Raw genomic sequence first — 21,001 nt, 5'->3', positions numbered from 1 at the left:
ACAGACGAGTGCTGAAGATACTAGACTCAGGAGCACCAGTACATGGACCAGGACAGGCCATTGCTGTGCTTCTCGTAGGCAACCTAAATATCTAGGGTCTGGTTGATACATACACGCACACTGCTTGACTTCACCTGCAAATGTGTGAACTGATTCCACCAAGCATTGCTTCTGAAGGGACAATGTTGGATTGCTACCTGACCGTTGTATTCCTTTGGTTTCCAGCCCATCTGCTGAACTTGGCGGTGGCTCTCTGGGGGACCCAGGAAAAGTCGTTCCCATCTTCCCCTCCCACAAGATTCTTTAAGGGTTGGACCAGGGACGTCTTGCATGAACAGCATGCACTAAGCCAGTGGTGGCGAACCTATGGCACAGGTGCCAGAGGTGGCACTCAGAGCCCTCTCTGTGGGCATGCGCAAACAGAGTTGCTTCCCCCCCCCCCACATCTAGGCTGGCCTGGGCCACTAGGTTCAATTATTAGCATTAAACCTAAGACCAAGTTTTGGGGAAGCAGTGTAGGTAACCCTGTTAAGTACTGTTAAACCCCACTGATTTTCATGCAAAGAACAAAAGCGCAATCCTTTACCTGGGAGTAAGCTTGGTTGCTGGAAATGACCCTTGCTTCTGAGTAAACCCTCCTAGGGTCGTGATTCACCCGTTGGAAGAGATGCACGGTTGCTTCAAAGCAAAGCCACCGACTACCACCAAGCTTACTCCCGAGTAATGCACGCCTCGGAGCCAACTGTTTTTTCTAAACTAAAACCTCAGTATGCAGGTTAAATTGCTGTGTTGGCACTTTGCGATAAATAAGTGGGCTATGGGTTGCCGTTTGGGCACTCGGTCTCGAAAAGGTCTGCCATCACTGCACTAAGCCGTGGGCTCCCGTTCCCTCCGGTTTTCAAGTAACGGATGTGTCTGTGCAAAAAGAAGCGGCCCGAACGCTGTCCACATCTGTGGAGATTGTACCGAAGGCAGCTGGATGGGAGGGCAGGAGATAACACACGGAGCCACCGGCTCGGGCACTAAACGTCTGGGGGCCTGGACCGTATCTGGCTCTGCTTATTTCTCAATAAATGGGGAAAGCAAATGTCGAAGGAGCGCAAAGGAATCCCAAGCATAACCATCGCATCAGCAGACATGCTCATCACAGTGGTCTCAACCCCCCCCCCCATTTTAAAATATGCTAATTTAAAAAAAAACCACAGGAAGAAAATTGCTACATTTGCCCTCCCTGGGTGCCATGCACTGTTCCTCGGAGGAGGAAGTCATTTGTTATGCTTTTTGTTTTTGTTTTTAAAAAGGCAGGGGGATATTTTCTCTCCCTCCTACCGCAGGTGCATTGTGGGAAATGGCAAAGGATGCTCACAGATACAGATATGGAGCATGGCTGGGAGCGGCCAGTCTTTCCGCTCCCTCCGTGCTTTTGTGCTTTCTGTCTCCAAAGTTCATTGGTACGCCTTTGGCTCCCCCCCCGCCCCCCCGCACAACTTTAAGACAACATACAAAATCCAGTGTTTTTTTGGGGGGGGAGGCAAAGGGGAGGGAAAAACCAAAGGTCGACACAGAGACACCTTAAGACACAAACAGAAGATGGAGACAGGGGGATTCTTTACAACGAGGGCAGTAGTCATTAAAGCAAAGAGTATTGACACCAAAGCCACTGATCAATACAAACGACACTTTAGGGGACAAAAATCCCTCGGAAAACTTAAAGAGGGGAAAAAACAGAACCCTTTCCCCTCCCCACAAAACAAAACGAAACAAAACCAAGAAGCAAAGCAACCGGCCCCCCCTCACCTTGCTGGCTCCTGGCGGGCTTTGAACCAGCGGCAGTTCTGTCAAAAGAGTCTCTGTCATGCTGGCTCCCCGGCCAGCGTTGTCGCGAGCACGTGGGTTTGTTTGTGTGCGTGAAAACATGCAGGGCCACGTGTGGCAGCCCTGTGCCTTGGAGGCATCACACAGCAGGTGAGAGGGGGGCAAAAACAGGGTGGGTGGGAGCAAGCTACACATACCACTCTTTTTTGGAAATAAAAGATCCGTCGTTCTGAGAGACCATGTTGTCGGCTATGTCCAGTTGCTCGGGGTCATACTGGAAACCAAGTGTCCTCTCGTCGTAGGCCTCGGGGTGGGCCTCACCTTCGTCCACCGTGAAGTAAGGCCGCTTGGAGTCGTCGTCATACTTGTTGGGACTGACCACCAACTTCCGGTCGCCTCCAGCAGCGTCCTCCTCTTCGTCCTCGTAGCTGTTGCCGCCGAGCGGGCCGGCCTTCTTCTCGTCGTCTGAGTCGTCGGGATACTGGAGGTTTTGTGCCATGGGCGGGTGGTGCTGGGGGATGCCCGCTTTGCTGTACCCGTTGCCGTAGACGTGCTTCTTGGTGCTGTAGTCGCCCTTGAAGGTGTGACGCCGGTGCCGGAGCACCATAAAGACCACGAAGGCTACCACCACGACCAACGAGACTCCGCCCGCCACGCCCCCAATCACGGCCGTGGAGATGTTCGACTGCGCCACAGATGTGCCAGGTGGAGACGGGGTGTAAGGGAATTCTGGGTAGGAAAAGACAGATGGAAGGGGGAACAAGCGTCAATCTGTGAGGAACTGCGACAACATGCTTTAAAACAAACAAACAAAAAAAATCGGGGGGAGATGAGGAGAAGGAAAAAGGGAGGGGAAAATCAGGGGAGGGGAGGGAAGGTGCCTGTCTATGGAATGGGTCAGTGCTTGGCTTTATGCATCAGACAAGCTTGGCCCAGACTTTTCCTAGAGTGCTGTTTACCCCCGACCAGCACAAGCAACCAGCGTCATGCATAAGCCAAAATGCACCAGAACATCCCATTTCTACACCTCTGACCGCACCGCAGGCATGCCAAGAGTGCAAGTTCCTTTGAGACATCTCCGAATGCTGAGGACTGGAACGATTTTTCTCCCTCTGGCAAAATCTCAACATAGCCCTGCCCAAACCTGGATGCCGGATTTTCTCCAGGCGGCCTCAAATATCCGCCCCGCCAACGATATCTCATTTCCACAATTGATATTGTATAGCATTTTATATACTGAGGTGGCATTTGGTCTTGGAGAGTTGAGATCTGACACGCACAACCCCACCCCCACCCCCCAAAACCAAAGCACTCAAGTTACAAAGGTGATATTTTGCCCGTGAAAAGCTCACTCCTGTTTGGGATTGGAAACTCCCCTGAGAGGTGCCCAGTGAAATTGAAATTCAGATGAAGGAGAATTCAGATTTGCAAATATTTGTTTCATCCCTTTGGTGACTAAATTTCAGCCTGTTCCTGACTCTACAGGTTGGCTGGTAGCAATGTGTATGGGGCAGACCTGGGCATTATACGGCCCGTGGGCCACATCCGGCCCGCTGGGTGACCCTGCCTGGCCCCCCTGCCGTGCTGGGGAGCGAGGCGTCTTTGAAAGCCCCGCAGAAGCCAGCTGCCTTGGCTGCCGGCTTCTGCGGGGCTTTCCAAAGCGCCTCGCCCCCCTGCCTTTTGGCCCGGCCCTCCACAATATTTTGTTTCTTATGCGGCCCCATGGAAAAAATAATTGCCCACCCCTGGTATGGGGCAAGTCCCTTGTTCCCAAGGGTATTTAACGGATTGCAAAACCATGATTTCTCTTCCACATTACGTGGGTAATGCCACGTTTGCTGGGGTTGATCCAAAATGGATGCTTGATCGTGCTGATTTCTCCTTGGGAAAAAAAGTTTGTGTGGTGCACATCATGTGCCCTGGGCATTACAGGAGAGTGCCCGACTGAGGCACGAGGGACCCTTCCTGGCAGGGGAAAGAGGTGCCGGGCCGTTCTTGCGCCGTGCCCTTCCAGGAATGCATGAATGGTGCCAGCGATGTTTCAAAAGTTTCTGACTGGTAAGAAAGCAAGTAATTCAATTAGCATGAAGGCAATCAAGGGACGGCTCCAAGATGCCTACCGCATTTAACAAGGCTAAATGCCTTGAACTTATTTACATTGCTTCTGTGCACACAGGATTCGGTCACAGTTCTTGTGGCAGTGGAAAAACCTGTCCTTCACAAACCTGTCTAAGCTTTTATGAAAGTCATCTGAGTGGGTGCCCCTTCCTGCATCTTGTGGCAGGGAGTTCCATAAGGGAGGTTCTGGCTGGATAGAAGACCCCTTTCCCTGTCTCACGCCTGGCCCTGCTGGCAATCCGTTTTGTGGGTGAACCTTTGCTCTGGCGCATGGGGAGTGGGAGTCAAACCGCCGCCTTGCTCCAGCACAGCAGCGGAGATTATTTTATGAACCTCCATCCTGTATCCCGATGTCTATTTTGTATTGAAGCTCCGAATTCTCATCTCTCCCTCTCTCGGTATAGAGGTCAGAAGGAGTATTGGTTTTCCTTCCACCCAGTGGAAAAATGAGCCCCCGCCTGAAACGGGAGTGGAAGGATGGACCAAGGTCACCCAGGCAGTCCGGACAAGGAGAAAAAGGGCTTGGCACGGGGCCAAACGTATAACCATGACGGTAAAGCTATCCCAAGCAAACAGTGGGAGAGAAAGAGCAAAAGGAAGACAAGGGCGAAATGGAGTCAGACAGAAGGAAAGCGGCCTCTCTTCTTCGGCCTGGACACACTCCGAGACCCACAACCAGCAAGGCCTGTCCTCTCACCCCACCCCCCACCCCCCAAATACTCAAATGCATCAATTTTTTGCAACCCCTCCCATTCCCAAATGAAGCTGTACCCATGCATTCAGAACTCTCACTGCTCTGGGATGCAGCTGCTTCTCCCCTCACAGCGAAACCCAACAGGAAACTATAAATAGACACTGATGATCAATTCTTCCCCAGAAGCCTGTTATACTTCCTGACTATCACCCTATTTGCCTAGTGGGATGCAGTTGCTTGTGGGTGGGGAGAAGAGGAAAGAACTCCCCATGAATGCGATTCTCTATTACTCAGGGTGGATTTTGGGCACCAAAACCAGGCTCACGTAACCCTCGTGCCTGGAGTGTGCGTGGAAGGATCTGAGGACTGCAATGTTACCAATGAATTACCAATGAATTACCAGACCACTAACCACTGAGCTAGCTTTGGGCTGTAGGTATGATGAGATGCTCTGACCTGGGTGGCCTGAGCAGTCTCTGATTTCACTGCTTTGAACGGCCCAGACTGGGCTGATCTTATCAGATCTCAGTGGCTGAACCGGGTTGGCCCTGGTTAGTTCTTGGATGGGAGACCTAAGAGGAACCCCAGGGTCACTATGCTGTGGAAGGCAATGGCGAACGACCTCTGTTAGCCTCTTGCCTCAAACACCCTACTGGGTTGCCATAAGCCAGTCGTGCCTTGACCGCCCGTTACACACACATAAAGTGAGGCTGTTGCCTGGCAAAGGTCTCTGTGGAAAAAGGGATTTCCGTACCAACAGGGCAGAGCTGAGGGAGCCGTGATGCCTACACTACGCTGGCAACCCACTGAAGCCAGCTGTCTGTGCAAACCCGAGAGAAGTGTAAAGTCCCCGCTGACTCCAAGTACTAAATCAATGGTCTGTCTTGAGCTTGATAAGAGAACAGCTTTGTGGCTCAGTGGCAGTGGCTCTGGGGCTCTGGGGCTCAGTTGCAGTGGCTCTGGGGCTCTGGCGCTCAGTGGCAGTGGCTCTGGGGCTCTGGGGCTCAGTGGCAGTGGCTCTGGGGCTCAGTGGCAGTGGCTCTGGGGCTCAGTGGCAGTGGCTCTGGGGCTCTGGGGCTCAGTGGCAGTGGTTCTGGGGCTCAGTGGCAGTGGCTCTGGGGCTCTGGGGCTCAGTGGCTCTGGGGCTCAGTGGCTTTGGGGCTCAGTGTGCAGAATCCCAGGTTTCTCCCATCAAGGAACTCTGGCAGCAGACGCTGAGAAAAACTTGCCCCTGCCCAAGAGCTCCTGCCAGTCAGAGCTAAGCTACAACAACCAACGATCCAGTTTGATGTAACAGAACCTCTAGCGCTCTTGGGAAGGAGCTGCGGCTCTGTGACAGAGCCCCACTTGGCCTGCAGGAAATCTGGAATTCAATCCTTGGCAACTCCACGCAGCAAGCGAGGAGGAAGAGATTTCCCCCTCCCCAAGAAGGAGAGTTGGTTTTTATACCCCACTTTTCTCTACCTTTAAGAGACTCAAACCAGCTTACAAATTCCTTCCCTTCCCCACCCCACAACAGACACCTTGTGAGCTCTGAGAGGACTGTGACTAGCCCACGATCACCTAGCAGGCTTCATGTGTAGGAATGGGGAAACAAATCCCAGATTAGAGTACGCTACACTTAATCACTGAACCACACAAGGCCCTAATCCAAGTTGGCATTACCGGGGTAGGTGCCCCCGTGGTCTTTCTCTCACTTAGCATTAGTCAGTATCATACATTTCCATCTGATGGGCTAGCACAGTGATGGCGAACCTATGGCACCCCAGATGTTCAAGGACTACAATTCCCATCAGCCCCTGCCAGCATGGCCAATCCAGATGTTCATGGACTACAAATCCCATCAGCCTCTGTCAGCATGGCCAATTGGCCATGCTGACAGAGGCTGATGGGAATTGTAGTCCATGAACATCTGGAGTGCCATAGGTTCGCCACCACTGGGCTAGCAGCAGAGTAAAGGGATGCGTTTTCATGTCTTTTCCCCTTCCAGTTGGGTGAGACTCCACAGGTAAGAGCATACCTGGTTTTGATGGGTTACCCTCTTGGACATTAACAACAGTTCAGCGACGAGACACTGTTTGTTTCTACACAATTTGCTGACACCAGGGTGCTCTCCTCAGTGACACCTGATTGCCGTGACATTTATTTTCACTGATCTTTCTTTGTGTTGCGGCACCCGCAGGTCAGACGTTGCAGGGATTATAAAGGACAAGCCGGGGATTGAGAATTTCAGACGTGCTTCTCGGCTTTCTGTAAAATGTTTTAGGTGCTTCTTTAATATTTTGTATGTTTTAACAGCCCTTAAACACTTTCTTCGCGGAGGGGGGAGACTGATCTCAATGTTTTTAAAATGTGATTTTTTATCACATGCGTTTTGAGCTGTTAGCTACCACAGTGGCCCGTCTAGGGGCAGAAAATCGGGATGCAAATTTTGTAAATAACTAGATGCGGTAGAAGCTTTTTAACACAAACTTCGACTCTTTCGGTTCTCACTTTTTTACCAGCCTGAATTCAAGCATGAAGTCATGTACAACTTAAGCCCCTTCCGCATATGCAGAATAATGCACTTTCAATCCACTTTCGATGCACTGTGCAGCTCTGTGGAATAACAAAATCCACTTGGAAACAATTGTGAAAGTGGATTGAAAGTGCATTTTTCGCCGTGTGCGGAAGAGGCCTTAGTCTTTTCTCGCCCCAGGAATAGTGCTGCTGATTCTCTTTCTGTTTCCATTCTGTAAAAGTCACAGGAACAGCAGCTGGTCACAAATTCAGCAAGCACACGTCCCATTTGAATATGGGATACCAGGAAAACTGGTCCAAACTGGACATGTCAAGATGCTGTGGCGAGACTGGAGAGGAAGAGAAACATCAGAGAAAGGGAGGGACAGCAACGAGGAATATTCTTGACACTCCCACTTGGTGGCGATAGAGACCAGCGCTGCTTGAAAGCGTTTCGAGATTATTTGCAGCCTCTCAGCTTCTGCAGAGCCCTTTGCAAACTGCTAATATCCAAGAGCGAGTTTTAAACCCTGGTTGTGTTAGGGCAGCGGTGGCGAACCTATGGCACGGGTGCCAGAGGTGGCACTCAGAGCCCTTTCTGTGGGCACACGTGCACAGAGTTCATCATGTGGGGGGGGGCAGAAAATCACCCCCCCACACACACATCTAGGCTGGCCTGGGCACGATCCTTTACCTGGGAGTAAGCTCGGTTGCTGGCAATGGGGCTTGCTTCTGAGTAAACCCTCCTAGGGTTGTGATTCACCCATTCAAAGCGCTGCACGGTTGCTTCACCAAGCTTACTCCCAAGTGATGTGCGCCTCAGAGCCAACCGTTTTTTCTAAACGAAAACCTCAGTATTCGGTTAAATTGCCGTGTTGGCACTTTGCGACAAATAAGTGGGTTTTCGGTTGCAATTTGGGCACTCGAAAAGGTTCGCCATCACTGTGTTAGGGGAAGGGATCCCCTTCCTGACACCAGAATCCCAAGCTGTTGCAGTTCCAATTTAAGGCTGAAGGCTTCCATGGCTGGAATTGACTGGCTGTTGTGGGTTTTCCAGGCCATGGGCCGTGGTCTGGTACCGGGTGGTATCAAACCATGACCGCACAGACCAGAAAACCCACAACAGTCTGCTGCAGTTCTCTTTGAAGATCACGAGGCTGCATTCAATCTCTCCCCTCATCCTGTCTGATCTTTCAAAGACGGCTTCACAGGAGGAGCTGAGGTTCGTAGTCTTCGCTACATTACACAGGTGGACTGGGCCTCAGACTTACAGCACCCAAAAGGGTGGCATTATTACAGCCAATGGGAGCTCCTCTGAGGTGGGGAGGTTTTCCAGCCACTGCCCACAAGCTGCGGAAACCCCCTTCTACAAAAGCGGGGGGGGGGGGGGGGTACCATTGTTTTAGGCTTTTGGAGAGGAGATTTCTTTATTCCAGAAGCCCTTTACCGACAGCTGTGCGCCGATGCTGTTGTTTACCCTGAGATCTCAGCAGCGCCGTTTTTATGATGTTTTTATCGTATTGCCTTTTACAGCTCTGGCAATGCTCAGCTGGGCTGGGTGTCTCTGAAGGCAGGAGAGGTGGCGCGCGCACGGACTTAATGAACAGGAGATGCTAATGTGCATCACAGATAGAGCGGGGGAGAGAAAGAGACAGGGGCCGTCCATCTACCACCCTCCAAAATTTTGGAATTACACGGGCCCCAGACGTTGTGGTGATTCCCAGGCTGAAAAGCTGGGCGGGGGGTGGGGGGCAGCATATGAGAATCCCATTAGGAAGGCAATGGACTGGAGGGGATTAAAACCCCTGCTGTGGAACGGAGAGGGCAGAAGGAGAGGGGGTGGGTGGACAGTGGTAGACAGAAGGCTGTGTGTGTCCCCCCCTTAAAGGGGACATCGTGATTTTTACGGCAGCTTCTAAACCACCTCTTGATTCCATCTCCAATAAAAACAGGCAGTACCAGAATGAAAATCTGCTACCTTGCAACCCCCCCCCCCCGCCCCATCCCCGCCCCCAGCCTCCACAGCTGTCACATTCAGGCAAAGTTCCTGTCTCGGTTCCAAAGATTTCGTCCGCTGGGACAGCAGCTGGGAGCAGAGAAAGAAGAAGGATCTCCCTGGATTGCAGCCCAGCCTGAGACGTCCCTTTGATCCTGCCAAAGGGGGGGACAATGGGGTCCTTCTTTAGCCGGGCGCTCTGAGTCCCATCAGGCCCCTGCATGGGAGCTGGGGGTCCCCTCTCCTGGGCAGTCAGCTTTGTAGGATCCGTTCCAGTGGTTGTGAGGCCTTGGCTGGTCCCCTCTGTTGCAGCTGCAGCTGGAAAGTCAACACCAGTGAAGGAGGGAGAGGGAGAGAAAGAGAGAGAGAAAGAAAGAAAGAAAGAATGAGAAAGGGGGAGAGAGAGAGAGGGAGAGAGAGAAAGAGAAAGAAAGAGAGAGAGAGAGAGAGAGAGAAAGAGAGAGAGGGAGAGAGAAAGAGAGAGAGGGAGAGAGAAAGAGAGAAAGAGAGAGAAAAAGAGAAAAAGAGAGAGAAAGAGAGAACGAGAAAGAGAGAGAAAGAGAAAGAGAAAAAGAGAGAGAGAAAGAGAAAGAGAGAGGGAGAGAGAGAGAGAGAGAGAGAGAGAGAGGGAGAGAGAAAGAGAGAGAGAAAGAAAGAGAGAGAGAAAGAGAGAAAGAGAGAGAAAGAAAGAGAGAGGAAGAGAGAGAAAGAGAGAAAGAGAAAGAGAAAGAGAGAGAGGGAGAAAGAGAGAAAGAGAAAGAGAGAGAGAGAGAGAGAGAGAGAGAGAGAGAGAGAGAGAGAGAGAGAGAGAGAGAGAGAGAGAGAGAGAGAGAGAGAGAGAGAGAGAGAGAGAGAGAGAGAGAGAGAGAGAGAGAGAGAGAGAGAGAGAGAGAGAGAGAGTTTCTCTTCCCACAAGGCTGGGAAGGAATTGCAGTATCTCAGTGCCAAAGATATAATAGTGGGGTTTCATTCCTGCAGCAGAGCACTGGGCAACTCTTGACGCCATATCACTAATGGAAGGGGTTTTTGGGGGGCAGTGAAGAAGCAAGAGAGTTTGGATTTATACCCCACCTCTCTCAACTGTATGGAGTCTCAAAGCTGCTTACAAACTCCTTCCCTTCCTCTCTCCACAATTTGTGAGGTAGGTGGGGCTGAGAGAATTCAGAAAGAACTGTGAGTAGCCCAAGGTCACCCAGCAGGCTTCATGTGGAGGAGTGAGGAATTGGACTTCTTTCTCCAGAATCCACCACTCAGCGTGGAGGACTGGGGAGTCAAACCTGGTTCTAGAATCATAGAATCATAGAATTGGAAGAGACCAAGAGGGCCATCCAGCCCAACCTCCCTTTAAAGCCTTACATCTGTCATGTCTGGGCTTTCAAGTGAAAGAATAATGGCTCGGGGCCACCTCCCCCCCCCCCCCAACAGTTCAGTGTAAAAAGAAGGTGTAGGAATGCAGAAATCTGCTTTGGGCCATCTGCATGTATCCCAACCTGGGATACACCGACCCCCAGGGATACTCGCCAGAGTGTTTGGGGGCATGCAAAAAAAGTGATGTAATGGGTTTGCTAATATGGGGGTACAATTTCAGGCAAATGGGTTGCCGAGGGGTGCGGGAGTGAAAAAAAGTTGAGAATCACTATGGCCCTTTTCACACATGTAGAATAGTGCACTTTCAATCCACTTTCAGTGCACTTTGCAGCTGTGTGGAATAGCCAAATCCACTTGCAAACAATTGTGAAAGTGGATTGAATGTGCATTATTCTGCATGTGTGGAAGAGGCCTATGCTAGAACATCACTACCAGGGCTGAGATCTTTCAGTACCAACAGCTGCAAGGTACAAAACCTGGAGTGGAATCTGAGAAGATGGACTAGCTGGCCCCTTAAAGGCTTACTAAAGACAAGATGCAGTATTAGCTGGAATGAAGAGAGATTCAGCTAGATGCAGGACTGGAACGGCAAGGGCCCAACATGTTCCCTCCTCTAGTGATGAACCACTCACTAAAACAGGGGCCTCCAACCCATGGCCCTCCAGATGTTCATGGACTACGATTCCCATCAGCTCTGCCAATTGGCCATGCTGGTGGGGCTGATGGGAATTGTAGTCCATGAACATCTGGGGGCCATAGGTTGGAGGCTCCTGCAAAGGAACCCCATTTCCCCACCTTACAGCATGGATTTAGGGCAGAGTGGAAGAAGAAATACAGCTGTTATGCCAGGATGCACCTGTCTGTGCTGGAAGCTGCTGGAAATTCAACCCAGAGGTTCAGCAGCTGCTGTTGGGATTTTCGGCCACCACGGGTTCTGGGACAGATGCCAGACAGATCGTAGGATTTAATCTCCTGGCTGGGTCACCTACTGCTTGTCAATCAAATACTTCCCGAGAGAAGCAGGGGAAGTGGCGGGGGGGGGGGGGGGGGAGAGACGCTATGCTTCCAATCCTAAAGCCAGCACGAGAACGTGTCAGGCAGGAAACTGCACTCAATGTAAAACCAGCAAATGTTGCCCCCGAACAGGGAAGTGTGGTCCCCCCCCTCCAGTTTGTTCATCATCTTGGTTATAAATGTGCTCCTTTATTTCATCTCAAATGCTTGGGAGCAAGCAAGCAAGAATGATACAGATTTTAAGATGGCATCTCTTTGGGGGGGGGGGGGTGCTCCTACTGTACTTTCTCCCTCCCTGAGCTATGGACTCTGGATTCGGGATCACTCTTATTGCTAAAGAGGATATTTTTCTCTCTTTGCTTAGCTTCTTGTCAATGGATACTGCGGCTGTCTATTAAGACAGTTTTGGTTGACTAACTGCCTGCGTTTAGAAGAAGAGAAAAAGAAGAGTTTGGATTATACCCTGCTTAAAGCAGCTTACAATCTGCTTCCCTTCCTCTCCCCACAACCGGCCCCTTTTGAGGTTGGTGGGGCTGAGAGGCAGATACATGCCAAAGGTCACCCAGCAGGCTTCATGTGGAGGAGTGGGGAATCAAACCCAGTTCTCCAGATTACAGTCCACCGCTCTTAACTACTACACCACACTGGCTCTCAAGCCAATGAGCCCATTGATTAGCCACCTGCATTGCAGCTAGCCTCATGGCATGTTAGACTTGGAGCAGCAGTGGCATAGGAGGTTAAGAGCTCATGTATCTAATCTGGAGGAACTGGGTTTGATTCCCAGCTCTGCCGCCTGAGCTGTGGAGGCTTATCTGGGGAATTCAGATTAGCCTGTACGCCAGCTGGGTGACCTTGGGCTAGTCACAGTTCTTCTGAGCTCTCTCAGCCCCACCAACCTCACAGGGTGTTTGTTGTGAGGGGGGAAGGGCAAGGAGATTGTAAGCCCCGTTGAGTCTCCTACAGGAGAGAAAGGGGGGATATAAATCCAAACTCCTCCTCCTCCTCCTTCTTCTTCATCTTCCAAAGCCTGGGTTCAAATGCTTGCTTTGCTATGAAACACAAACCTGGGGTCATTCACTTTCTTTCTCAGCTTAACCTACCTCCCAGGGTTGTTGTGAGGCAGGCAGTTCCATCCAAGTGGCCAGGAAGCCAGCTATGGTGGTGCATCGTTCCCACAGAGGCCTCCTGGTGGTGTGAGGAGACTTGCAAAGTGAAAAAACGTCCCCGTCACCAAGAAGCCCCTTTTGGGCTCAACAGACTTAATCCACCTTTTGGGTGGATTAAGCCTAACAACTCAACCACCAGCATAAAGCAGCTAATGGCTGGGAGGAGGCTAGCTAATGCCAGTTCCTCCCTCAGTCACATCCCTGCCACGCTAGCTGCTGCAGCCACGTCCCTGCCACGGTGTCCAACATGGCATCCTCGCACCAGGGAGGGCCGCAGCGGCTGCACGCTGGAAAATTCACACCTGCATTGGAGCATTGGGGAGGGCAAACGTACCTGGAATGGCCACGTGCCCCTCCCATGTGTGGACTCCCCTCCCCCCTTTGGATGGGGCAATACAATGGAGGCAGAAAGGACATATGCTGTCCTAAACTCCTTAGAGGAGTGGTTCTTAACCTGGGGGTCACGACCCTTTTGGGGGTCGAACGACCCTTTCACAGGGGTCGCCTAAGACTCTCTGCATCATCTGTGAAATGGAAAAATGTTAGGGTTGGGGGTCACCACAACATGAGGAACTGTATTAAAGGGTCGCGGCATTAGGAAGGCTGAGAACCACTGCCTTAGAGGAAAGGAAGGACAACAGAGTTAGATGGAAGAGTTATCCATGCTGCTTGAAAGTAGAAGGTGCAGAGATGACGTCTCACTGGCTGGCTCTTTTGCTTCTGGGCACAGTTCAAACCATTGGGGATCCCCTCCTGTCCATCGCTCCAGCCTGGGACCAGGACTGCCATCTTTTGCCTAAGCCAGTTATAATGATGGGATTCTGTATGCGCCGTCTGCAGATGGATCAGCATCGGAGATAAATTCACAGCACTCATTTCTGGACAACTGATCTCTCCTGGTATGGAACTTATCATTGTTACAGTACTAAGCAAAAGTGTGTCTACTTTCTCAACCCTTTTAGGACTTTCCCCCCGCTCCGCTTTTCCTGTGACTTTTAAGCTCTCCTGGTTTTATGCCCGACTTCTTTTAATGCCGGGTTTTTAAAGACGTTTTTATGCTGGGCTGCTTTTAGAAGGCTTCAAGATCACCACCCTAATTTTCATCCATTGTTGTTTTAATTGCCACTATCTTTTATTCCATTTCTGCTGCTTTTAAAATACTAATTCTGTACCATTTTAAATAATGTTTCGCTGGGCTGCATCCTGCCGTTTTATCAGCTACTGGCAGCACATTTTCCTAGCACAAGGAACCCTTCTTCTGATGCGCAACCCAAGAGTCTCCCTATTCTCACATCAAGCGGCATTATACTGAGTCAGACCCTTGGTCCATGAAGAAGAAGAAGAAGATGAAGAAGAAGAAGAAGATGGAGGAGGAGAAGAGTTTGGATTTATACCCCACCTTTCCCTCCTGTAAGGAGACTCAAGGTGTCTTACAACCTCTTTCCCTTCCTCTCCCCACAACAGACACCTTGTGAGGAAGGTGGGGCTGAGAGAGTTCTGAGAGAACAGTGACTAGCACAAGGTCACCCAGAGGGAATGTAGCAGTGCGGAAACACATCTGGTTCACTAGATAAGCCTCTGCCACTCAGGTGGAGGGGTGGGGAATCAAACCTGGTTCTCCCGTTTAGAACACCTGCTCTTAGCCACTACGCTGGCTCTCTCAAGGGCATTACTGACAGTAGCTTTTTGAGGTCTCATACATCACCTATTACCGTTTACTGGAGATGCCACGGATTGAACCTTCATGCCATACAGATGCTCTGCCAATTAGCTGTGGCGCCTTCCAGGTGGTGAACTGGAAGAAGGCTGCTTGTGCCAAAGGAACGTATCGCCCCTAGCCCAGCAGGGTGGCAGGATATGACCTTTCGGTTACACTGTGCTTAAGCTTATGATGTGGAGAGTTGGGGTAGAAATATTGCAAGTAAAATAATAAGCACACACACATATATAAAACACATCTTTCCACAATAAAAAAACCTTAGCCTAGAAGGTTAAAGGTGGGAACTCTGGCTAAAGCTAAATAAGCAAAAACCTATCCTTTATAAGAATGATGTTTCATTGCTTGATATGGTCATAAACCAGAGTCGAAAGCCCATGTGGCATGGTCAAAAGTGGACCTTTGTGTCTTTCGGCTGGCATCTACTGATTGTTGTCTAGTTGAATAGCAAAACCAGATAATCCATAGAATGCTGCCCTAGGACAGGATTCAGGGTTGGGTGGGAATGAGAAACTTCGGCCAAAGTATCTGAGCTGTATGACGGCAATTGACAATGTGCCCGAGTTGAGCCCCAGAGCTCCAGCTGAAGCCGCATATGTGCAGCCATGCATGAAGCTGCCCTGAGCACGCATGCGCTTCTTCAGCCACACATGCTTTCTGAAGCATGTTGCCCTGCAAGGCAAGAGACACAAATGTGGGGCACGAATTCTAAGAGCCTCCTTGGGAGGTCCCACAAACCGTCTGTGATGAAGGGACGCGTCTCACTGCGCGGAGTCACCTCTCCGCTGACAAACGTCCTGAATGCGCGGGAAGCGATTACACGAACAGATTGCAGGAATGAAATATTAAACTTCCACTTATCCCTCTCTTTAATGCGCTGTAACTCTAATGGCAGCTTTCAGCCTTTGCTCGAAGCAAAGCGGCACGGAGACCGAGGCAGCCATGCATGCGCCTTCTTGGAGCATCGAGATGATTGGTGAGGTGGAAGAGCGCTGCAGAAAACAGCCTGCGTGGATTCGCACACTTTGCCACGTGGGTGGGCGAGGATCTCGGAAGGGTCTCTCTGGCCTGAGGCAGTATGCGAATGATACTTCTGCTCTGCTTTTCAAACTTGAAGGCAACATAAGCAAAACAGATCATTCTCTAAGAAGTATACATTAAAGATTCATCATTGGATTTCAGCCTCTGATGGGTCTCCCTCTATGGGGGGATGCCACCAGTCAGTGAAGACTTTTGTTTTGTTTTGTTTGGCATAACCCCAATATTTGTTTACCATGAATTTGATGGCTCAGGCTAGCCCGATCTTGTCAGATTCCAGAAGCTGAGCAGACCCTTGTTAGTACTTGGGATGGGAGACCACCAAGGAAGCGGAGGCAGGCAACAGCAACCCATTCCTGTTAATCTCTTTCCTTGGAAATCTTCCAAGGGGGCCATATGTTGGTTACGACTCGAAGGCACTTTATACATGCATGCAATAGCTGTGAATGGCCCTGTGAATGGCACTTTATACATGCATGCAATAGCTGTGAATGGCCCTCCTCCATGTTTTTGGTAAGGTGGGCTTATTTGCTTATATGTTTTCATTGAATTATTTTATATGTTATTTTAAATGATGTTGTAATGTTCAGATGTCTTCGTGTTCTCACGTTTTCTGACTTGAGGTCCCAAACAAGGTGGGAAAGGTTGCATAAAAATGTAGCTTAAATAAAATATGAATAAATATTTGCAGTTGCTGTTAAGGATCTCAAACAAGTATCAAGATTCAGACTATATCACCACTGCATTGGGGGAGATGGGGAGTAGTAGAGTTAACAACTGTAAAGTATATGCAGCGTAGTGGAGAACTAGCCAAAATCCAAATGCTATTTTATGCATTAAGACACTTTATTAAAACAGCACTTTAAAGCTCCCTCTTATATTTTGTGACTCATAGCAGTGGTGGAGAAGGATTCTGGGCAGTAGAGTTGCCAACTTCGAGTTAGGAAATTCCTGGAAATTTGGGGTCGGAGACTGAGGGGGGCAGGGTTTAGGGATGGGGGTGACCTCAGCAGAGTGAAAGCCAGACATCCACCAAAGCAGTCATTTCCTCTGAGGGAATAGATCTTGGCAGTTTGCAGATCAGTTGTACTTCTGGGAGATCTCCAGGCCACGCCTGGAGGTTGGCAAACCTAGCAGATATGGATGATTTTGATTTAATGAAAAGCTTTTTCTGCATCCGGGGTGCATCTATGATTCATATTTGCATGCTCTTGTTTGGAGAGATATCTCCATTTCTCAAAAGGGGAAACACAGTGCATCAGGAAACCAACTATAGAAAACAGTATTTCTGCCATTTGCATCAATCCTGCAACGGAAAACAAAAATCACATGTCTGTTCTGGCAGATAAATCTCCTGAATGAGAAGGTGGAGTGTCGACACAGGAATGGCTGCGGACATCCATTCCCAATGCTGGAGGGTCTGAATAGTTAGGAGAAGGGGAGGAGGAGTAGTTTGGATTTATACCCTGCTTTTCTCAATTGTAAGGAGTCTCAAAGTGACTTACAAACTGCTTCCCTTCCTCTCCCCATAGGTTGGGGGGGCAGAGAGAGAGTTGGGAGAGAGCTGTGACTTGCCCAGGGTCACCCAGCAGGCTTCATGCGTAGGAGCAAGGAAACTAATCCAGTTCACCAGATAAGAGTCCACTGCTGACGTGGAAGAGTGGAGAATCAAACCTGGTTCTCCGGATTCGCATCCACCTGCTCTTAGCCACTGCACCATGCTGGCTCTCACTCCCAACGCTGCCTCCGCCTCGGGCTGAGCTGCGTTTGCTGCAAGCCGGTCTTGGGGGAGACTTTGTGCTCTGCCAACGAGACCTAAATTGCCTTCAAGACCCAAACAAATTCACCTGTAACTACTTGGCAAAGCGGACTGAGCCCACTCCATCGCTAAGCCTAATCGGCCCTTGGGGAGCTCCGGGTAAACATATTCGGAGGCCATGAATGATTAACAAGGATTTTACTTTTGCACATCCCGGCCTAACGAGGCAGTTGCTAATCCTTCCCAGCTCGGCATCCCCTGGCAAATGCCCGATTCTCCAGCCTCCCTGCCCCACTCAAACCCCAACCCACACTTTCCCGACCTCTTTGCCCCCACGCCCAAGTATCGGGACCATTTCTGGGGTTCTCGTTTGCTTCATCTCTCACTGCCGTTTTTTCCTCATTAGGAATGTCAACCGATCGAAGGGTTTTCTAATTGATTCATCATCCGCCTCTTAAACTGACAAATCCATTAATGAACCAATTAAAGTGAGGGGGGGGGGAGCCCAGATCTGCATACCACTAAGACCTCAATGTAGCTGCTGCTTTGCAGGGAATGGGGTACAGTCCAAGCTGCGAACGTAACTAAGCATCAGCAAAAAGAAGGACGTTTCTCCTTTCCCGTCCCGTATTATAAGGGAGCTCTGGGACGGGAGTGGAATTGAGTCCAAAAGACAAATGTATCCCCTTAATTTGGAGCCCTCGGATTTAAATGTGCTCTTGCGAATAAATCTACCAATTAAACTGATTACAGACAATGGTCTTTAATGCTAAGCCCCAATTGCTGGGTCATGCTGGCAGAAGAGATGAAACCACCCACCTGGATACAAACAGATGCCTCCCGCTTCATGGCTGCCCTAATTCTTTCGCCATCTGTTCGAATCTCTGCCTCCAACCATTGCCTACCCTTCCCCCAGAATCTGGCCTTAATATGCCGATTGTTTCTGAACATGGAGGTTCTACTGAACCAGGGGTCCCCCCCCGCCCCCCCCGAGTGGTGCCCGCGGGCCCCAGGGCACTCCTCAAGTGGTACCCTTCAAATGTTTTGAGGAAGGGGGCTGAGCCAGATGGAGAGCTTCTTATTGGCCGAGCTCACTGTGTGGCAACGTGGCAGACTGGCACTCTCAGCCCAACCGCCCCCACTGAGTGGTTATTGCAAAGCTAAAAGGGGAAGTGTGCGCCATCCTGACTTCTCTGAAAGGAGGGATACAAGCATACCAGATGGATAGATTTTAATTACATTTAACCTCCGCAAGACCTGGATGTTGTCCTCGACCTTGTCCTTCTACCAGCCATCGACAAATTATCATCCTGACTGGTACTTCGCAAGACATTTTCTGGAGGGTCTGGCAGACAGCTGAGCACTTCTTTCACCCTCGAACTTGAGACGTCAAGCATCCGCACGGAAGAGGGTGTGTCAGGTTCATTTTGCCCACCTAGTCCTTCCAATTCAAATAACTCCCTCCTCCACCCATTGGTCTCTCCCCCACATGGGCATAGAGATGGGGGACATGGGGGGCTAGAGCCCCAGGCGTCACTTCCCACAGTCGCATGGGGGCCGATTGCGGGGCTGTCCCCCATGCAACTGCGTCCCACCCCTGAACTTCTGAGCCAGACTCGGCCCACTTCTGAGTTCCTCGTGGAGTTTGGGGGCAGGGCTTGCCCCACTTGTTGGAGTTCAACTGCGCCCCCTCCCCAAACTCCATGTGGAGTTTGGGGGAAGGGTATAGCCGTGGGGAGAGGTCACAGTGCCCAGGGTGAGCCCCGGGCACTGTTGTACACAGCTACACCCCTGCTCCCTCAACAAGGAACTCTGGCCCATCAACCACTACCAAGCAAAAACCATTTGTGATATAAAAGGATGAGAGTTGGCCTCCACAGATCAACTTGTTCAACTTAGACAGGGCCAAAGTGGTAGTTTCTCATGGGCTGGGGTCCTCTCTGCCTAGAATAATAGAATCATAGAGTTGGAAGAGACCCCAAGGGCCATCAAGTCCCACTCTCTACAATGCAGGAACACACAATCAAAACACTCCTGACAGATGGCCATCCAGCCTCTCTTTAAAAACCTCCAAAGAAGGAGACTCCACCATACTCTGAGGTAGTCCATTCCACTGTCGGACAGCCCTTACTGTCAGGAAGTTTTTCCTGATGTTTAGGTGGAATCTCTTTTCCTTCACCTTGGACCCATGACTCCTGGTCCTCGTCTCTGGAGCAGCAGAAAACAAGCTTGCTCCTTCACCAACATGACATCCCTTCAGATATCTAAACATGGCTATCATGTCACCTCTTCACCTTCTCTTCACCAAACTAAACATTCCCAGCTCCCTAAGTCTCTCCTTGTAGGGCATGGACTCCAGACCTTTCACCACTTTGGTCGCCCTCCTCTGGACCTGTTCGCCCTCTTCTGGACCTGTTCGCCCTCCTCTGGACCTGTTCCAACTTGTCAGTATCCTTCCTGAATTGTGGTGCCCAGAACTGCACACAATATTCCAGCTGTAGAACATCCTAAAGCTGAACAGAATCAGGCACCAACTGGAACATCTTGAACCAATCAGAAGGGCTGCGGTTCAGAGGGAGAGAACGTGCTTTGCATGACAAAGAGTTGCTGCTTTGACCCTCGGTATATTTGGAAAAGACATGATTGATTCCATAAAGGAAGACGCGACCCTCAGTTTGCAAGGCTGTTAACAAGAGGGCGTTTTGGAGGTCGTTAATTCACTGGGTCGTCAGAAGCGACTTGATGGCACTTGACTCACACACACATTTGATTAAGAGGTCCTCAGAGAGAAAATGCGGGGAAAATACTTTCCTCTCCCTGTAAACCCTGGAAAGCCACCACTAGTCAGAGAAGTCCACATGGCCTAGTGGTTACAGCATGGGTCTCACATCTGAAAGGCCTTAGTTCAAATCCCTGCTCTGATACAAAGGCTTTCTAGACCCATTTGCCTGATGTGCATGTAGGTATGTAAACAATCTGGCCTAGATACATGTGAATCATCAGGGAAAGCAAAGGGGAAGCGTGAACTTCCAGGCAATAAGCAATTCTACCCATTTTCTTTTATAGCAAACACAATTTTCTTTTATAGAAAACACAAAAGACCCCTCTTAATCGTACCACAGAGGGATGTTTGCCATCCCCAGCAGAAAGCTCTTCTTTCAAGAAGTTGTCTTAACCATGTCCATCAGTTTATTATTCTGGTGTGACATCACTTCTTCTACCCTGCCATTATTGTGACAAATTCTGATACCATTTTTCTTCACTATTGTCAGATTAACAACTCTAGAAGCCTTACCCTTTAGGGACTGGGCACAATACAGTGGCTAAGGAGAACAAGCAGTGATTCTGAGGAATCTTGGGTTCAAATCTCACTTGGCTACTAGATGTTCTTAAGTAAGCTCCTCACTCTCAGCTTCCAACACTCCACCCCATCTGCAGTGAGGCCACAACACCGCTGTCCTAGCCCAATGTCAAACATCATAACAAAACAATTATTAGCACTGTCGAAGGCTTTCACGGCCGGATTCAACTGGTTCTGGAGGGCCACACAGCCCGGAAAACCCTCCAGAACCAATTACTAGCATAGTTAAGTAGCCGAGGGAATGAACTATAAGAAGATTCCACATTCAAATTCTAACTTGGCTGCTAGGTGACGTCAATTAAGTCACACTAACCCCCTCCTCCCCCATTACAGTGATAGTAATACTCACCTGCCTTTGTTTTTATAAGCATTACAAGAAAGTATTGTATAAGAAAAGCTTGAAGATTGAAAAGACTACAGAAACATTAAGTATCATTATTCTGGATAGAACAGCTT

The 21,001-nt window shown here is 49.9% G+C and overlaps 1 protein-coding gene across 1 annotated transcript in view; it reads right to left on the bottom strand.

Annotated features, from left to right (window-relative positions):
* Window positions 1–764: 764 nt before the first annotated feature.
* The window catches only part of NECTIN1 (nectin cell adhesion molecule 1), a 135,820-nt gene continuing 115,583 nt past the window's right edge, over window positions 765–21,001 (bottom strand). The window contains 1 exon segment of the mRNA XM_048513539.1: window positions 765–2,544. Coding sequence (XP_048369496.1) covers window positions 2,003–2,544 — 542 coding nt within the window. The 3' untranslated portion in view covers window positions 765–2,002.

This window comes from Sphaerodactylus townsendi, linkage group LG12 (genome assembly GCF_021028975.2).
Source record: "Sphaerodactylus townsendi isolate TG3544 linkage group LG12, MPM_Stown_v2.3, whole genome shotgun sequence".
Taxonomy (NCBI): domain Eukaryota; kingdom Metazoa; phylum Chordata; class Lepidosauria; order Squamata; family Sphaerodactylidae; genus Sphaerodactylus; species Sphaerodactylus townsendi.
This window is presented reverse-complemented; position numbering and strand designations above follow the sequence as displayed.